This window comes from Atractosteus spatula, chromosome 18, assembly GCF_055471065.1.
Source record: "Atractosteus spatula isolate fAtrSpa1 chromosome 18, fAtrSpa1.hap1, whole genome shotgun sequence".
Classification (NCBI taxonomy): Eukaryota; Metazoa; Chordata; class Actinopteri; order Semionotiformes; family Lepisosteidae; genus Atractosteus; species Atractosteus spatula.
This window is the reverse complement of record NC_142723.1, coordinates 7,841,449-7,859,039: the sequence shown is the minus strand read 5'-3', so window position 1 is coordinate 7,859,039 and position 17,591 is coordinate 7,841,449. Positions and strand designations below refer to the sequence as shown.

Below are 17,591 nucleotides of genomic sequence, written 5' to 3'. Positions count from 1 at the left end.
AGCCTGTGCGAGAACAGGAAAGAAACTAGCGCTGGCGAATGGGGTGAGACAGTGTGTCCAGGGAATTGTCAGAATGAAAACGGACACAAGCATAATGTAATTGAATTAAAATATTAAAATACTTTGAAAATATATCCACGACAAGGTCACCGGCGGCGAAAATATCTATTAAAATAAAAAACCCCTGCAGAATCAGCAATTTGTCCTTCACCTCAAACGGGCTATTGTGGTTTGGTCCACAGCACACTGCCCCCTAACGCGCATGCGTGGGGACAACTGGCAACAGAGCCTGAGCAAAACAACAACAAGCGGGGAAACTAGCGGAGAGGATGCGGTGGTGAGGAGTGTTGACTATGCGGGGAGGATTTTAGCATCCGAACGACGATTGCTGTAATTCCTGCTGATGTTATATCTGTAGATGCTGTGGAGCCCATGAACCTGGCCAGTCAGAGCGGGGAGGCCGGCTGCAGCCAGCTCCTCTTTGCCAACTTCAACCAGGACAACACGTAAGGAGGGTCAGGGGGTAGGGTCACAGAGACGACGGGGATAGAGGGGCCTGTAGGCTCCAGGAGACGCTTAAATTGGTCTGTTAGTGATGTTCAGGCGGTAGTCATTAATTATTTTAGTGACGGAACTTAAGCTAATAAAAAGTATGCCCAATATTTCCGTCAACAGACATGCATATAAAATAAAGACACCTCTTACGCTGGGTAGTCGTGGTCATGTTTTCGCGTAGTGCCATTTCTGGAATAGCGTAGTTCAAATAATAATGCTGTGAAATCACAAAAGAGGCTCAGGTGTTTATGATTGTATTTTTATGTGTGTCGGTGTCGGGCGAGCTGACTGCTGTCTTGACAAGACCCAACGCGTGAAATGACAAAGCACGTTTTCAGATTCAGCATTGCTGTTATTCCCGATTTAGGCATGTTATAAAGGTCTGGGGAGCACGATTTTTGGTTGCTTTTTGCTCTCTTCGAGTGTCGTTTTTAAGATGTGCCTGAACACGCAGCTAGAATTCTCGAAACCAGCGTTGCACTTGCAGTGAGCGACGATTTTTAAAGAAGTGCAACAGGTCAGCTGAGACTGAAGGGCCTAAGGAAATATTTTCAACAACGCTCGAAATTAAGGCAAATTTTAATTTAGAACATTCCTTTCAAGTCACCGTTTAGGAACTATAATGGCAAACTACGCGCACTAGGCCAAGTTATTCTTTGTGCTAGTGTAACACTAAAATGGCCCTGGTAGTAGTTTGATCAGGGATTATTGGAGCCTCAAAGTTTGTGTGGCCTTTATTCTAGGCTGTTGCTCTTGATATTCCATTAAGTAGTCCCCCCGGTCCCTTGTAATTGGTGTTGTTTTACAATGTTTAGTTTTTGAAGCGATCTAATACTGCACTTTGCTAGCCTCCGTCAACACGTGCACTTAAATATTGTTCGATAAGCAGGAAGTTCTGTGTTCTATTGTTTGATCTTCCTTTTTAAACGGGTATAGATGGTAATCGCAGCTTTTTAGCAATTTCGACAAACCAGGACTCGCGTAAAGGTGCTTTTTAAAAGGTGGCTTTAGCCTGATTCTGTTAAATGTTTTTTTCCCTGTTTTTATTAATAATTAGTTTCAACTGCTTTGCATCAAGGCTTCATCAATTCAGTGCCACAGTGCGAAACAGTACATACTTTCTGGTGGTTGTGTTGTAACCCCGCCTCTTGTACTGTAGGTTACATTGGTAAAATAATTTGGGAATATGTGAATGGAAAAATAACCATGTATTGTAAAATAATTTTATTGTTTAAACTGAAATTACATGCAAGTTAACTGTTAATAAAAAACGAAACAGAGTGAGTTCAGGCAAGATCTTATTTATCTTTTTTTATAAAAGTGCATTATATTATTTTAACCAGAAACACTTTTAATTTAGTGCAGAATGTGGAAAACAATGTCCCGTCCTTCTCAAAAGTTAAAATATTTAATTTCCCTTTGCAGGTCCTTAGCTGTTGGCACCAAATCTGGCTATAAGTTCTTCTCCTTGTCTTCAGTTGATAAACTAGAACAGATATATGAATGCAGTAAGTAAGATTTACTTGCAATTCTGCACTGTCTAGGTTATGTGTTACTAAAGTCCTTCTGGAGTTTTCTGAGAACTTTTTACATTCATGATTCACTTTTTTATCACTTGCTGCAGTCACAAAGTTTAAAGTACTGTTGGGAGCTTTGTGAGGAAAAAACAGTATTAGTAGTAATCAAAATAGCTTTTTAGTTACCTGCAATTTTACAGTGCTTTACATATACGAAAGAATGTTTTTCATTTTATCCATCACTGAAGAGCAGTACTCACTTGGGTAACACGTAGCAACCTTTGTGTGCCAGCAGCCCCAATACACAGGAGATCGGGTGTAGAAGTGAGACATTTGTCACTAAATTAATTAAGTGGGAGCTTGTGGAGACCAGATTGTACAAACTGATTGAAATTTAATAATAATAATTGCTTACACAGATATAGCACTTTTCTGGATACTCCACTCAAAGGACTTTACAGGTAATGGGGACTCCCCTCCACCACCACCTATGTGCAGCCCCACCTGGATGACGCGACGGCAGCCATAGTGCGCCTGAACGCTCACCACACACCAGTTCTCAGTGGGGAGGAGAACAGAGTGATGAAGCCAGTTCATAGATGGGGATTATTAGGAGGCCATGATTGGTAAGGGCCAACAGGAAATTTGGACAGGATGCCAGGGTTACACCCCTGCTCTTTTCGAGAAACTCCCTGGGATTTTTAATGACCACAGAGAGTCAGAACCTCGGTTTTAAATCTCATCCGAAGGACGGTGCCTTTTTACAGTATAGTGTCCCCATCACTATACAGGGGCATTAGGACCCACATAGACCGCAAGGGTGAGCGCCCCCTGCTGGCCCCACTAACACCTCTTCCAGCAGCAACCTTAGCTTTTCCCAGGAGGTCACCCATCCGGTGAAATTGACCTAGGCTCACACCTGCTTAGCTTCAGTGGGTTGCCAGATGTGAATTGCAGTGTGACATGGCTACTGGCAAATATAGCCTAGACATGAGGGATAACACCCCTTACCTGTGTACATCCCTGTCCTTTGAACTGAGCCAGGGGATCAATAATACACATGTAGTCATAACCTCTTTTTAAACATCTTTCTGAAGAACACAAACTTGTACCGCATGGTGTGTCCTGTTATCATGCTGGGGGTGTAGATCTCCCTTGCCATTATAGACCAGGTCCACCTTTAGTTTAGCTCCTGAAATTTCACAAGATCGGTTTGCAAGGTGGTAACACTGCTAACAAGAGGTTGAAATGATTGAAATTCTAGCAAAAGAGAAAAGGCTGGGGTCTTGAATTGCATTTTAATGTGTGGCATAGTTGTCACTTGATTTTTTTCCTTCAGGAAGAGAGAGAACAAACCTGTTAGAGGTGCATCTGTGGTTCCTGTGTGAATGTATATGTTAAAATGAGGCAGCAGGAAAAATGAAAAGGCACTAGATGACAATTTGCAGTAAGCTAATGACAAACTTGCTGTGGTATGCAGAGGATTTCAATGAAAGTTATTGGCTATATAAGGACATGCGTCAGGTGTAATGTACTTTATGATGGTAGAATATATTTTATAGGATCAGTGTTACTGGCGTTGGACAGCTTCAGATTTAATTGTATACTGTGATTTTCAGGTTAACAATGCAGAGTTGCATGCAGTACATATCGTTTGTAAAAAAAGGGTTAATTACTGTAAATCTTCAAAATACAATAAAAGTATAGCTGATGTAAAAAACAGTGTTATAGGTTTTGCATTTGTGGCTTGAAGGAAAGAAAAATGCATTGAAACATGCGGTGAGTGAGTGAACTCCCGCTCTCAGGATGCTCATAAATACCTGTTATGAGGCATTCCTCTGCTCAACATTTCCTCTTGAAAGTTGCATCCATAAAAAGATGTTTGTATAGATGAGATGGTCTCTGACAGTAAAAACAATATTTCATGGTTGGCAAACTAGAGTACATGTAACCTGGTTTACTGTTACATACTGTAGTTTACTGTTTCAGGATTCTTTCACACTGTATGTTTGTAACGCTTGGCATTCGGACAGCTATGGAAGGCACTTTTGACCGTTTAACCTGTTCTTTGCAACATCATTGTTCTCCTCCTTTTTCCCTTCAGCTGATACCGAAGATGTGTGCATTGTGGAAAGACTGTTCTCAAGCAGTCTGGTTGCAATTGTTAGCCTTAAAGCACCCAGGAAGCTAAAAGTGTGTCACTTTAAGAAAGGGACAGAGATTTGCAACTACAGCTATTCCAATACCATCTTGGCTGTGAAGCTCAATAGACAGGTAAAAGGTTCACCTTGTTATTATGTTATTTGTTATGTTATTATGTTATTTGTGTTATTTGTTAGAAGAAATTTAAAATGGGATTATGCCTTTTGTTTTAATGCCATTTATCCCATTCCATGTCCGATAAGTTTTTTGTATTTTTATTGCAGTTTAGAGTTACCATATTTTGGTGTTTGATATTCAGACGTTTGCCTTCATTCTAAATAGCAGCTTTGTGACAGTATTATTTATACCCTATCTAAGCATCTCTGTGATCCATTCACAGCTAAAAGAGTAATTGCTTATTAGCTGCATGTATTCTGCTTTATGATTGGGCCTGTAAAATGTCAAATGTACTGTTATCACAGGACACTGAAATCAATGATTCTCTCCTATGAGAAGCATAGTATTTGGATTAATTAACTCTATACTGGAATTAACCTGTTGCACAGAGATTTAAGTTTTTTAATACTACTTTATTTATGCAGAGGCTGATAGTATGCCTGGAAGAATCCCTTTATATCCACAATATCCGAGATATGAAAGTACTGCATACCATAAGAGAGACCCCACCTAACCCTTCAGGTAGGTGTTGTGTTTTTTTGTAGCTCTGTACTGGATTGTGGATTGTTGTAAAATGAAAAGGCCTATCTGTCAAGAGCTTATGTATTTATAAGTTAAAGGAGAAGCCAGAGGACAAAGACATACAGAATTGTTCTACACATAGTTTTGCATATTTCTACTAATGTTTTCTGATTAGATCCTTCACATGGAGATGTAAGGAAACATGGAGAGGAGGGCAACTGCTGTTATACAGGCCTAAGTGTTCTGTTCTTGGCTATAGGTCTGCTCTTCTTAGCAGTACGCATTTAGAGTTAATTCCCATATTTGAGGAAGAGTTCCTCAACACATCTAATACATTTAAAGTAAAACAAAATAGAGTATCTTGCAGAGTTTGCACAACAGAATATTTGTAGAATCAGAAATGAAGAAGGAACACGGTGCTCGTATAAAAATATTGATGGCCCACCCTGTGGTTTCACTTCCTTTGTCTGGCAGCTGCAAGATTTAAGAATATTTCTGGAGTGTGAGCTAGTATTTACCTTGACCATTTCTGTATATCCGAGTGCTGAGAAGCAGAAACAACGGAAACTAGACCCCTGTCTCAGAGGCCGAGCAGTTTGGAGAAGAACTGACATTATTTCTTTTTATTGTGGCAGTATCTAATCCTCAATATATTTTCTGTAGGCCTGTGTGCACTGTCAATCAACAATGATAATTGCTACCTGGGGTATCCTGGTAGTGCATCAATAGGAGAAGTGCAAGTTTTTGACACAATCAATCTGGTAAGCAACTTAATCCTGTGTGGGGACCTATTTAATTATTTGCCCTACTGTGTATTTTGTGGCTCCTGCTGGTTCTATATACAACAGAAGAAAACTTCCTTTCAGGAAACTAATAATTTTCTTTATTTATTAATGTTATTGTTATATGTTTTCACAGTCTACTTAAAAACAGCAGAGAATTATAAATCACTTTATTCCTACTACTTATTTAGTAAAAGTGGTCTCCAAGCTTCTTGTCAGCTGTCTGTGTAGAGCAGTCTAAGTAGGAGTACTGAAACCAGCTGGTTGAATGCTCAGACAAATCAGTGGGTTCAAGATAACATTACACATTGGGGAAAAAAAACTGAATATTTCTAGCATGAGCCCTTTCTATCCGAAATAGTACTTTTATTGCTAACCTACTTATTGTGATGTTGAAGTAAAGCATAACTTTGAAAATAAACCTTCTCCAGTGTTTTTGGAAGAGACAAGAAAATAGCTAGTAACCTTGAATTATTGCACACTAGGTGTTGCACAGCAATGAGCAAATGTGAGAATTATGAAGGAGTAAGTGGGTATTTCATTTTTATGTCAGTTGATTCAGGTTGTAATTAAAGTGTCGATTTTTAAAGTAAGGGAATAAATCCAAGCATGCTTTTGTTACTGGAAGAAATTATGAACTGAAAGTAAACATAAGATGATGATGCATACTGGTCATGTGTTTTTTTTAATGAAAAGGAACTGCCATTGTTTCAGCACTTCAAAACTGTGTACAGAAAGTTTAAAATTGAAACTTCTGATCAGTAATTTACAGTAAGTGATGGGTAAGCTTTTTACTGTCAAGTAATCAGATACCTCCCTGTTTTCTAGCGTGCTGCTAATATGATCCCAGCCCATGACAGTCCCTTGGCAGCGCTGGCTTTCGATGCAAGTGGCTCCAAGCTCGCAACAGCCTCAGAGAAGGTCTGCACACTGAGTCTTTTACTTTCATTAACTTTTAAGCTTATGCTAACTCAGGATGCCAGTTTCATGGCATTGTTGTGTGGTGCTTTGCTTGGTTTTCTTTTCCCATCTACCCCCTTGTGCTGCCTCAGAAAGCCTCACCCAGACACAGTGAAGTGAAATGCTTTGTTGTTTTTTTAGAATTCCAAGAAGAATGGGGAGTAGGATTTGAGGTTACATTCTGTGAAGCAGATAAAGGACAAAACAGATAGAGTAGCTTTGTTTTTCAAGGCCAGCCAACCCAGTAAACCCCCTCTCTGTACACAAGAAACTGCCCATACGGAAAGCTGAATTGTCAAGGAGACCCTTAAGCTCCTGGACTTTTTATCTTGGCATTATTACATTACCTTAAGAGACTGGTGTCTTATGTCCACAATACAATCAAAAAAGAGAAGTCAATAAAATTAGGACATTTTACATTTCAGGTTATTCTTATCTAATGTTGTGGTAATTGATATGAGGTGTATTTCTTTTGGTGATTTGGCTTAAAATGTTATGTCTGCTGTGATTGATTTTGAATTTTTTTTTTCCTTATCTAAATGGATCATGTTTGAATGCTGTTGCAGACACTTTGAATCTGCATGAAGAGATGAAATAAAAGAGTAATAGTTCTTAGCCAGCAGGTGATACCATTGATTCGCTTTTAAGTGCTGGCCTTATTTGACAACAGCACAGTAAACCATGACATATGGCAGTCTAGGTATAGTAAGCAATCTGAGTGTTGACTGCAGGAGGTTCCCATTGTCTCATTGTGCAATCTCTCCAGGGGACTGTGATCCGAGTGTTTTCCATTCCAGAAGGACAGAAACTCTTTGAGTTCAGGAGGGGAGTGAAAAGGTGGGCAGAAGTCTTTGATCACACTCTGCTGTTTCAACATTCAGTAATACATAATTCTTATTAAGTTACGGAAGTAATTAATGGACACCTTTTTTATGACATTCAGTTCCATTGCCTTTTAGCTCATGATATTTCTTAATGAAGCAACGGTGTAGTTTTCTTTATCAGTTGAGCCTTCATCAATAGTGGTGGGATAGTATTTTGTGCAACATTTTAGAGGCAGCTGCTTTACAGATTAATCATATTTCACGTACTTGCTAAAACATCACGTGCAGGTCATAGAATGTAAAACAAAATAAAAACTTAATAATAAAAAATAGCTCTCATTGTGCATCAAAAATCACTGTAGAATATATACAAATTTATAGTATTTCAGGTGGGTAGATGTGTCAGCATGCGTAGGCTGCAAAGGAACAAGTATTGGGTTTATTCCATGCTGAAAAGAGAAGAAAGAAAAAGCAACGTTTCGGCTGTGGAGACTTATCACACCCAAAGAAGGCTCCACAGACGAAATGTTGTTTCTTTCTTCTCTTTTCGGCATGGAATAAACCTATTACTTGTTCCTATACAAATTTATGTCCAGCTGCCCAGCTATCATCTGGAAAAATTCCTGTTGACTTGATCTCCTCTAACTTATATCTTTTGAAATATCAGATCTTCCATTCCAGTGTAAGTTTTTTGAGCCTGATCTGATAGTTGACAGTTGATAACATAATGAATAATTTATATAATGTCTATATCAAAGAATTAGGCTTGGGTAGCAGATAAAGAGGGATAAGTCACATACTGGTACACTGAGGCTTTGTTTTCACAAACGCAGTAATGAGTGGAAGTGTTTTGGACAATGATATATGAGTGTTTTGGGATGTGTGAGAGTCTATCACTTGCATACTCGAGAATTTCCAGAAATAGCATGTACAAGTTGGTAGCTGCAAAAATATACCTGTTTTTTTGTTTTCTAGGTGTGTTAGTATCTGTTCTCTCGCATTCAGTATGGAAGGACTATTCCTTTCTGCTTCCAGTAACACAGAGACTGTCCATATCTTTAAGCTGGAGACACAGAAAGAGAAGTAAGTTTGGTGTACAAGATGTGTGTTACACATGTGGCAAACACTAAGTGTTGGTAAAAGGCACTGAGTTTGAGATGAATGTTTTCAGATTTAGGTACCACATCGCCTAGAGCAGTGGTTCTCAAAAGTTCTATGGTCCACGGACCACTTACACCAAGTCACAGATGCGGTGGACCACCTATGCCTACGTCCACTTCTTACCCTGTGAAAATCATCACCTATTAATGTACCAAAAATAACTTAATATTGAATTAAATTTGATTAAAAGTACTAATATTTTTACAAACAAAGCTGCATATTTTGCAAATGTTTTTATTACTTAAAAAGATAATGTGAAGAATGGAGCTGCTTTTGTTGAGCAATCAGAGAAGTGTTTTCTGGATCTAAGCTGGACAACTTTAGTCTCATGTCCGGAAGCAGACCAAGACATCACATCAAGCACACCTTCTGCTTCCTTGCACATTTCATTTATCAAGCTGTTGGAATTAGAATTACAGCACTGCTGGTATGGTTCACAAATGACCTCACTCGCATTTTCACTTCTGTTCTGCATCTTACTCGCATTTGCGCTGCCACCATCGTTGTTATATTTGCGTTTAAGAGTCCCAGATTTGAGCCAGTGCTCCATAATAACTTTTCTGCTTCGACTGCTTCTTTAAATTACACACTTGAACTTTCAAACTCAAAGTAAGATCTTCAAAAGTAAGAATAAAACGGTACAAACAATAATAAGTGCAACGGTTGAACCACACTCGCATATCAAAACGTAAACAGCGGAACCACGCAATCATGACAAGTAGTGATGCGTGGGTTGACTTGGGTTCAAAAAAAGGTTTTAGATCGGGTTGGGCAGGTGCAGGGTTGATGTATGACCAAAAGCAAAATATTTCAGAAAACTGATAATTTGTATCTTAAATTAAAGTGATTTTAAGGTTTAAAACCATTTTACCATATTAAAGCCCCAGTTGGTTGTATCACAAGGCAAAGTGCTAGAAAACATAAGCAGACAACATTGTATTACAAAGAAAAAAACATACAGTAATGGCAACCTCGTTAGAGAAGATCAGGACACAACTCCAGAACAGTGAGATGAAAATAAAGAAGAGAGAGCGACAAAAGAGCCAGGTGGGAGACGTTTGGCAAGCTAGTCAGCACAACAAAAGAAGAAAGCACAGGTTACGTTATCTGCGTCGATTGTGAAGCACTTTACAAAAATGACAGTCACAAGACTAGGCTAATTTAGTCTGTTTAAAACAAGGAATCCGGATATGCCGTTTCAATACATGTTGATCAAATGAATGTTAGAATATTGTTTGGTGTAATTTCTAATGGAGCGGGTTTGGACCAGCTTTGGGTCAGTACTTTTATCATTTTAAATCGGGTCGGGTGGGTGCGGGTCCAAAAAAGCCGACCCGTGCATCACTAACAACAATAGACTGCTGCAGGGCGGCAAGGACGTCACTGCCAAACTGACTGGTTTTCAATATGTGACATCATTTCATTCGTGGTGCAGAAAACTAAAACACTGAAGCAATAGGCGCTGATGGGGAGAATAAAGAGGCGAGGTGGTCCGCCATAACTCAAGTTTCATTAAAACACAAAGGCAACAGAAGGGTACAGCCAAGGAGAATGAATGGAAACTTTAACCTTTCGGCAGACCCTCAAGCCAGCCAAGCCTACGACTTGGCTGGTGCTCGCCCCATTACTGACACACACAGTCCCCTTAACGGCTGGTGAAACCCCAATACCTAGAACCAACACACAAGTCCCTCCTCCCACTATTTACAGCTTGCAGTTCTTACCAGTGCTCCTAGGGGGAGCCCCTTTGTAGCGGACGCTACAATATTCTTTACTCTCACTTAAGCAGTGTAGACTTGCTTTTTAAGAAAGATGATTAGCTCAGCTCACCTGGCACATGCGGACCACACTTTGAGAATCACTGCCCTAGAGCATATCTGGAGGAACTTCAGGCTTAACTGTTCCTTTTTCAAGAGGTTCCAAAGCTACTATTTAAACCACATTTGCTAATGTCTCTTGTTAATATACCTATATGGATTTTATTGACAAGATGTTCTTGGAAGTAAAATCAATCTATACCTTTGAAAAAGAATAATGATTCTGGTACATTTGTCTGAGCGAGATTTCATGGCACTAATCACTTTTTCCTGTCATTTTTCTGTCATCCGAATAATTATTCTTTGGGATTGTTTTCTTCCTTTCCTTACTCTACAGGCCCCAGGAAGAACCCACAACTTGGACTGGTTACTTTGGAAAGGTCTTGATGGCATCCACCAGTTACTTGCCAGCCCAAGTCACAGAAATGTTCAACCAGGGCAGGGCATTTGCTACTGTAAGACTGCCATTTTCAGGGCACAAGAATATCTGTGCACTTGCCACGTGAGTAATAATACAACTGTGTAGAGGTGAAAAAGAGAGAGACTTTGCTTTGTTTTAACTTGGAAAAACTGGTATAAATATTATACTGCTTCCACATTTTAATTGTAGAAATAGTTGCATTCTAAATGGACCATAGTGAATGAGCACCTACAGTCCTATGAAGTCATCTTACCATGAATCATGAGGTCATTTTAAATCCATTGGAGCATTATTTCAGTAAACAGGGCTTAAAACTGTACAATCTCATCAAAAGCTTAGATTGACTGAAATTGTGATGCTTGACCGGAAGACACTACAGGAAAGCAAATTTAACAGCATGTTGACCAATTAATGATGCTCTGAATCGAAAGAAAAATTGCACCTTTGTTTTTAATTCGTGCTGACAAGTTGATTAAGTGTTTTCTCAGTGTTCAGCTTCCTTATAGACAGCTTTGTGCATTGCCATTCTGAAGCAGTTTATTTTTTTTGGAAGCTTAAACTATGTTGTCATCTTGTACTTGTTAGTCTACTTTGTTAAAAAGCTACGAATGTAAAGCTTTGTCATTCCGTTTCCCAAGTAAATCAACAGCTTACCTAATTCAGTGTGAAAAGTCAGGTTGCAAATATGTGTGTTCAGAGTTACTATTCTTTTAGTTGTGCAAATGTCACAATGCAGTATTCGCATTTTCCAAAATTGGCATTACAGAATCCGTATTTGGACAATGCTTAAAGCAGAGATGGTAGACGGCATGTTAATTTCTAATTAAGGTGGCAGCCCCTTTTCACACTGGAAACTGAAACAGCCAGTGTTCTTCCAAAAGGTTTTTCTATTTGACAACCAAACACAGATCTTGGTGAGGCTTTGGATAATTCTCCACCATTGTTGTAAGATTAACATGGTCTGGAATTAAATGCAGGATTTAAAATGTGCCTCTAAGGCCAGCTAGACTGCATTTCACTGTGAATGTTTGTGGATTTCTTTACTTTATCAGAATCCAGAAGATCCCTCGTCTGTTGGTGGCAGCGGCAGATGGTTACCTGTACATGTATAACCTGGACCCACAGGAGGGTGGAGAGTGCACGCTAATGAAGCAGCACAAGTAAGACACGTCTGCTGTCTCAGTCCGGTGTAATCCAGAACAAGAAGCAATTTTTATACTAATCTGAAGGCTCTGATTTTAGTTGTAACCCAGAATGCTTCTTTCATGAAGCGACCTGTAGAAGGGTGCAGAAAAGATTTTAGTTTGATTTATTCTGAACTTTTATATTTTAGTTTTATATTATTATAAATCTATTTTAGAATTATGTTATTGTATTAACTTCATATTAAGGGGAAGTAATTAATTTTAACATTCATTTTGAATGATATTACTATATTATTACGTTTTTGTTGTTGTGAAAGGGATGGAATATCAAAGCTGTGGATTTCTGCTCATTCCTGTTTAACTTGCCTCCCTTTAGATTGGATGGCAGTGTGGAGCCAGCCAATGAAATCCTTGAGCCGACAGCACATGACCGTCCACTTGTGGCACAGACCTACAGTGCCGCTGTGGCAAAAGGTGAAACCGCCCTGAATACCTGATTAGTCTCACTCCCTTGTTGTTAAAGAGCTTAAGGAATATCAGTGGTAATACAAACAAGACAGCAAGGGGGTGTTTTTTTATTTTACCTTTTACAAGTTAGCTGGTGATATGCACATACAAGATCTGTCAATCCATATGAAAGATATGATAACACTATAGTTGCTCCTCTCAGATCCCTACTTTGCGTCTCCTTATGTGCCCCCTGCCTATCCAGTACTAGACAGGCTTAATATTGGCCAGCTTGCGTATTTGTGATGTATAAAGAATCTGGGCTACTGCAGCGAAGATAGCAGGTTACTTATATTCCTGTTGTACAGTGTTGCAAAAGAATAACCCCCATCACAACCAGCCATAAGGATTAGGTCAGAAGATCTCAAATAATTGATTTAAGGCTTGATTATACCTCTAAATTTCTATCAAATGATGGGTGTTACTTGATCCCCTAGGCTACCCTGAGGATCAGGGAGCGACAGGGGGCGCTAGCCTAGAGGACGACCTGAGCTCCCTGCGCCTGGATGAAGAGAATGAGCATCCACCAATGATCCTCCAGACTGACTGAGCGCTCCAGGCAGGCTGCTGGAGACGGGGATCTGTGCAACATTGCCCGGTGGGGGGGGGACTGTCTTGCGGTGCTGCTACCAGTTTGTAAAGTTGAAGAGAGATTAAAGGACAGGAAGTTTTAAAACAAGCCTAGCTGTAGCCTAATTCTATCTCTAATGATAAATATAAAGTTTTGTTTTTTTTTCTTCCCCAGTGGCTTTTAAATCTTGCTAAACCTGTGTCTCGCTGTACTTTATTTCTGCTTTTAAAAAAGCCAAGCTGCCCTGTGCAGCTCGTGAGCTTCTAAGCTTTGCATGTACACGTGCCAAGTATAGACTTACTAGAAATCACTTAATTTTCATTTGCATTGATGATTTCAGGTGCGTACAGTTGACCTTCCTATTGAGAGCATTCAGAAGTTTAGATCTGTGTACATTTAGCATGAATGAAAACTAGAAAAAGGCCTAACGTGCCTTCTATACGATGATAAATGTATATCCCCCTTATTTACGATTCCCACTCAGATGGGAAATGTAGTTTTTGGGTGGTTCTTTCAATTGTAGTTGGGGAAAAAATCCTCTAAAAAAGAATGAGCAACAAACACATTTGTGCTGCTGTGCAGCTGTTTCACTTAAAAGGCGTCTGTCACCTGTATTGGATAGACTTCATGGATCCAGGGGTCTAAAATAAACAAGATTTGGTTCCTAATGTTTTAGAAGAATGTCTTTGACATTTCTGATTGAATTTTTCCAGTGTTCATTTCAGTGTAATAGCTATAGACTGCTGACCTGAAATAATCTCATTTCTTCCTCCTTGTGTATGTCTAATAGCATGCTTCCATGTCATTATCAGTTCCATTTCAGATCTTATTAGCCTGTGACTTCTCGATCTGCCTGGAATGCTGTTCATTTCATTGTTCAGAAAAATTTGCTGGTCATGAAGGTGAAAATGAAATACAGCAAAAAGCCCCATAACTCTCTTCTTTGTAAGGCAGTTGTTAAAAATTGACAGTAGATTATTATTCATGGTTATGATGAAGCTAGAACTGAGCCAGTCTAAAAAAGGAAGTTGCCACTCGGCTTACAAATGAAACTTTTCACTGAAATAAATTTCCACATCTACCATTTTGCTTTTCTTGATGTAGTTTTATTAGTACTTGTGCATCGTTAACAAAAACATTAACAATGTTAGGCCACTGTGATTGTGACAAGCCTCACCTTATCTAATTTAAGACGAACCTTTAATTGAGGTTTAAGTTCAGTATTATGTGCTGGTGATTTTTTTGGAGCTTGTTTTGCACAGTAAAAAAACTGAGAAGACCACAGAAACTCCCTTACACTGTGAGGTGTGAAGACTAGGATAAAATGTCTCTGCACAGTTATTTAATGCCAAACGTATTTTATTCACACACTTCATCTATTTTAATTTCAGATGTTGCATCCTTATAGCAAATGTATATATGAATAGTAGTGTTTGTCTTGTGATGTTATAATAACAAAAGAATTGTTTGGTTTTGTTTTGCTAGAGGTGGAGGGAATTTCCAGCTGCTCGAGCATGTGTGTAAAATAAAAAAAAAACATCTACAAAAAGAGCTGATCTATACAAAAGAAGAATGGTTTAAGGCACAAGAAGTTCTTTATGCAAAGCAATGAGTTTAAAACAAGAGCATACGATCTGCAGGTGTTTGTGCTTTAATGCACATTTCTCTTGTTCCTCCAAAAATGTGAAAAGCCTGAAATGTTCTGTGATTTTGTGGCAAATTAGGGGGATGTGGAAATCATTACCATGACTAGTAACGTGATGTTTCTTAATTAGGGAAGTAAGCTGAAAAGGGCAGTAATAACAGAAATACTCTAACCAGAATCTTACATGGACACCTTCAGTTTTTAAATAAATGGAGCTAGCACACATTGATTTCAGATAGAGTTCATTTAGGTCAAATGAACCTTAGGACATATCTTGCATACTGAGAGACTACATAACTCCCAGAGGATCTGTTTTCTGTTGCAATACTAGGAACTACTTCTGTTTCATTATTTTTTGATGGACTGGTGGTCAAGAGCAAGGTCCTAGATTAAATACAGTGATCTGAAAAATCTGCCTCTCTAATCTAGACATTAATTTTCCAAACAGCCCTAGGGAATGGTTGGTAAAGGAAAAGTGCAATTGCAAAAATTTATCTCTACATCTCATAAACATAATTTTGAAGGCTTTATATTTTGTGCAGTTTTTTTGGTTAGGTCTTATATGTTGTTTTGGTAAGCAATGCTTTTATTTTTTCTAAAAAGGTAGATTAGATCCAAATGATTTTTTGTGGGGGGGTGGTACAGTTAAACTGCTAAAGTTTTTACCCCCTACCGTGCCTCATATTAAGGGTAAATGTGCAAATTGGGGGGGAAAAAAATGAACAAGAGCTTTTGACTATATAGAATAATTAAAATGTCAGTAGACTTTTGGTTGTTTTTTCTTTTGTACTTTAAACTGATATCAACTCGGTATCGGTGCAAGTCTGGAATATTAAAATAGTGTAAAACTGGATCATACAATTAGTGAAATGTGTAAAAGAGTTTTAGGTTGAAAGCACATTGAATGTGCTTTCCTTCTATGTGGAGTGTATAGCAGTTTCAGATTTATTGAGAAGATGAATGCAACATGCTGGAAGGATGTAGCAACTGATAGGAAAGTTGCTTTGAGAAAAGTTTTTTTAACACTAGCCAACGTTTCTCAAGAACTGTTTAGGATACTTGCAGGGACTGTTTCTGTATATTTTTTCTCCCCTCTTGTAATCTTGTGTTTAAAACCTAACTGAAAGTGGACTTCACAGATATAATATGTCCTGTTTGTTGCATTATTTAGCATATTCTTATTCAAGAAGATATTTAATTGGTTTAATTTAAGCCTTGGATAGTTAGGATTTGTAATGCTACATAAATTGTACTGTTGCCTCCTTGTGTGAGTTTTGATGTCCATGATTCTCAAAACTGGGTTCTGAAGTCATTCAGATGGATATTCAGTTTTAGTATTTTGAAGCAAGTGTAATGATTTTTTTTCTTTTCAGCCAATGGATTATCCAGAACTAAACCACAACATCTTGAGTTTTCTAATGATTTTTGTACCAAAAATGTGAATCGTTCCTTATAAATACAGTACTAGCTTGTGAACTCAAAAAAGGAATTGCCTTGGAAAAATAAAAACACCACCATGTACAAAAAATCTTTTTGACATGTTATTGACAGTAGTTATGTATTTTAATGTAAATTTGTTACAGAAGAGGCAGACACTACTGTATGACAAAAGGCCTTTCTTTCCTTTTTTAAAACTAGAGCGAACGGTATTTCCTGTTGAAATTGTTTTGTCCAGAAGATGTTTGTAATGTGGCAGAGGTCAACTATTTCATTTGTCACTATAGTGGGGTGGATCAGTTTGGCATTGCAGACAGTGGTCAGAGAATTAGGTTTGTCCTGGGTGCACAGCCTGGGTATAAGAGCTTCTTTCAATTTAGGGACTCTGGTCTGACTTGGGGCAGCACTGTTAACCAAGGGTATCTTCCCTGCTGTTTTAAGCCCTAATAGTTGCTAGGGGACAGGAGCTGTTGTTTTAGATGTGGCTCCACTGCCTTTGGTTTTTGTGTCTAGTAAGCATCAGTGGAAACGCTCTGTGTAAACTGTCTAGCTTATTTCCGCTGCTCAGCCTGTTACTCTGCATTATGACTTGTTCACAGATAAAAAAAAAAAAACATTCCACAGAACTAACTGTCAAACTAATGAAACACTAGATGGATTTTTTTAATGTAAATAAACTTGAGTGTATTACCAAGAAAGAGATGGTCATTTTTGTACACATTTAACCTAAAATGTTATTCATGTTGTAGATATTTCCCTGTGATGGACTGGAATCCCATCCAGGGTCTAGTCCTGTCTTGTGCCCTGTGCTTCCAGAATAGGCTCTTGGTTGCCACAGCCCTTACCAGGAACAGGGGCTTCCTGATAATGGGTGGTTATAGATGTGTTGCACAGTGCTTTGCTATACAACATGCCAAACTAAACCTGGCTAAAGCACTTGAGTAGCTCTTCACATCTCAGTGGATTTTTATGTGATTACACAACTCTTAAAATTAGTCTAAAAAAGTGCTCAAGCCAGGGATGGACTGCTTTATGTTATATATACTGTGTATTGGTCTGTTGAAACAAAATTGTTTCTCATAACTTTTTGTAAATTGCTTCTGGTATGCAACTCTTGAATGCCAGGTTAACTCTGGACTTGTACTAACCTGTCAAACCTAACCACTCCCAAATTAATAAAATAGAAGATGGGGAAAATAGCTTTGTTGGATTGTATCTGTTTTCACAATTTGCACCAAACTATCCTATCCAGCTCTACTTATGGCTGGCAAAAGAGACCAGTCAGATGAATAGAGTCATGCAACAAGAACGAACAGGCTTGTAATAGAGATCTTCGTCTTTCACCAGCTGGTGGGTGTTGTTTATAAGTACAGCAGATTTTTTAACAGTTGTGAGATTCGTTTTTGCT

The 17,591-nt window shown here is 38.6% G+C and overlaps 1 protein-coding gene across 1 annotated transcript; it reads left to right on the top strand.

Annotated features, from left to right (window-relative positions):
• The first annotated feature begins 248 nt into the window (after positions 1 to 248).
• wipi2 (WD repeat domain, phosphoinositide interacting 2) lies at positions 249 to 17,382 on the top strand. The gene is made up of 12 exons (XM_088936732.1): positions 249 to 506; positions 1,981 to 2,063; positions 4,177 to 4,346; positions 4,817 to 4,913; positions 5,577 to 5,674; positions 6,524 to 6,616; positions 7,422 to 7,492; positions 8,455 to 8,562; positions 10,795 to 10,959; positions 11,931 to 12,038; positions 12,400 to 12,497; positions 12,968 to 17,382. The coding sequence occupies exons 1-12, from the start codon at positions 433 to 435 to the stop codon at positions 13,078 to 13,080; spliced, it is 1,278 nt and encodes a 425-aa protein (XP_088792858.1). The 5' UTR covers positions 249 to 432; the 3' UTR covers positions 13,081 to 17,382.
• The last annotated feature ends 209 nt before the right edge of the window (positions 17,383 to 17,591 follow it).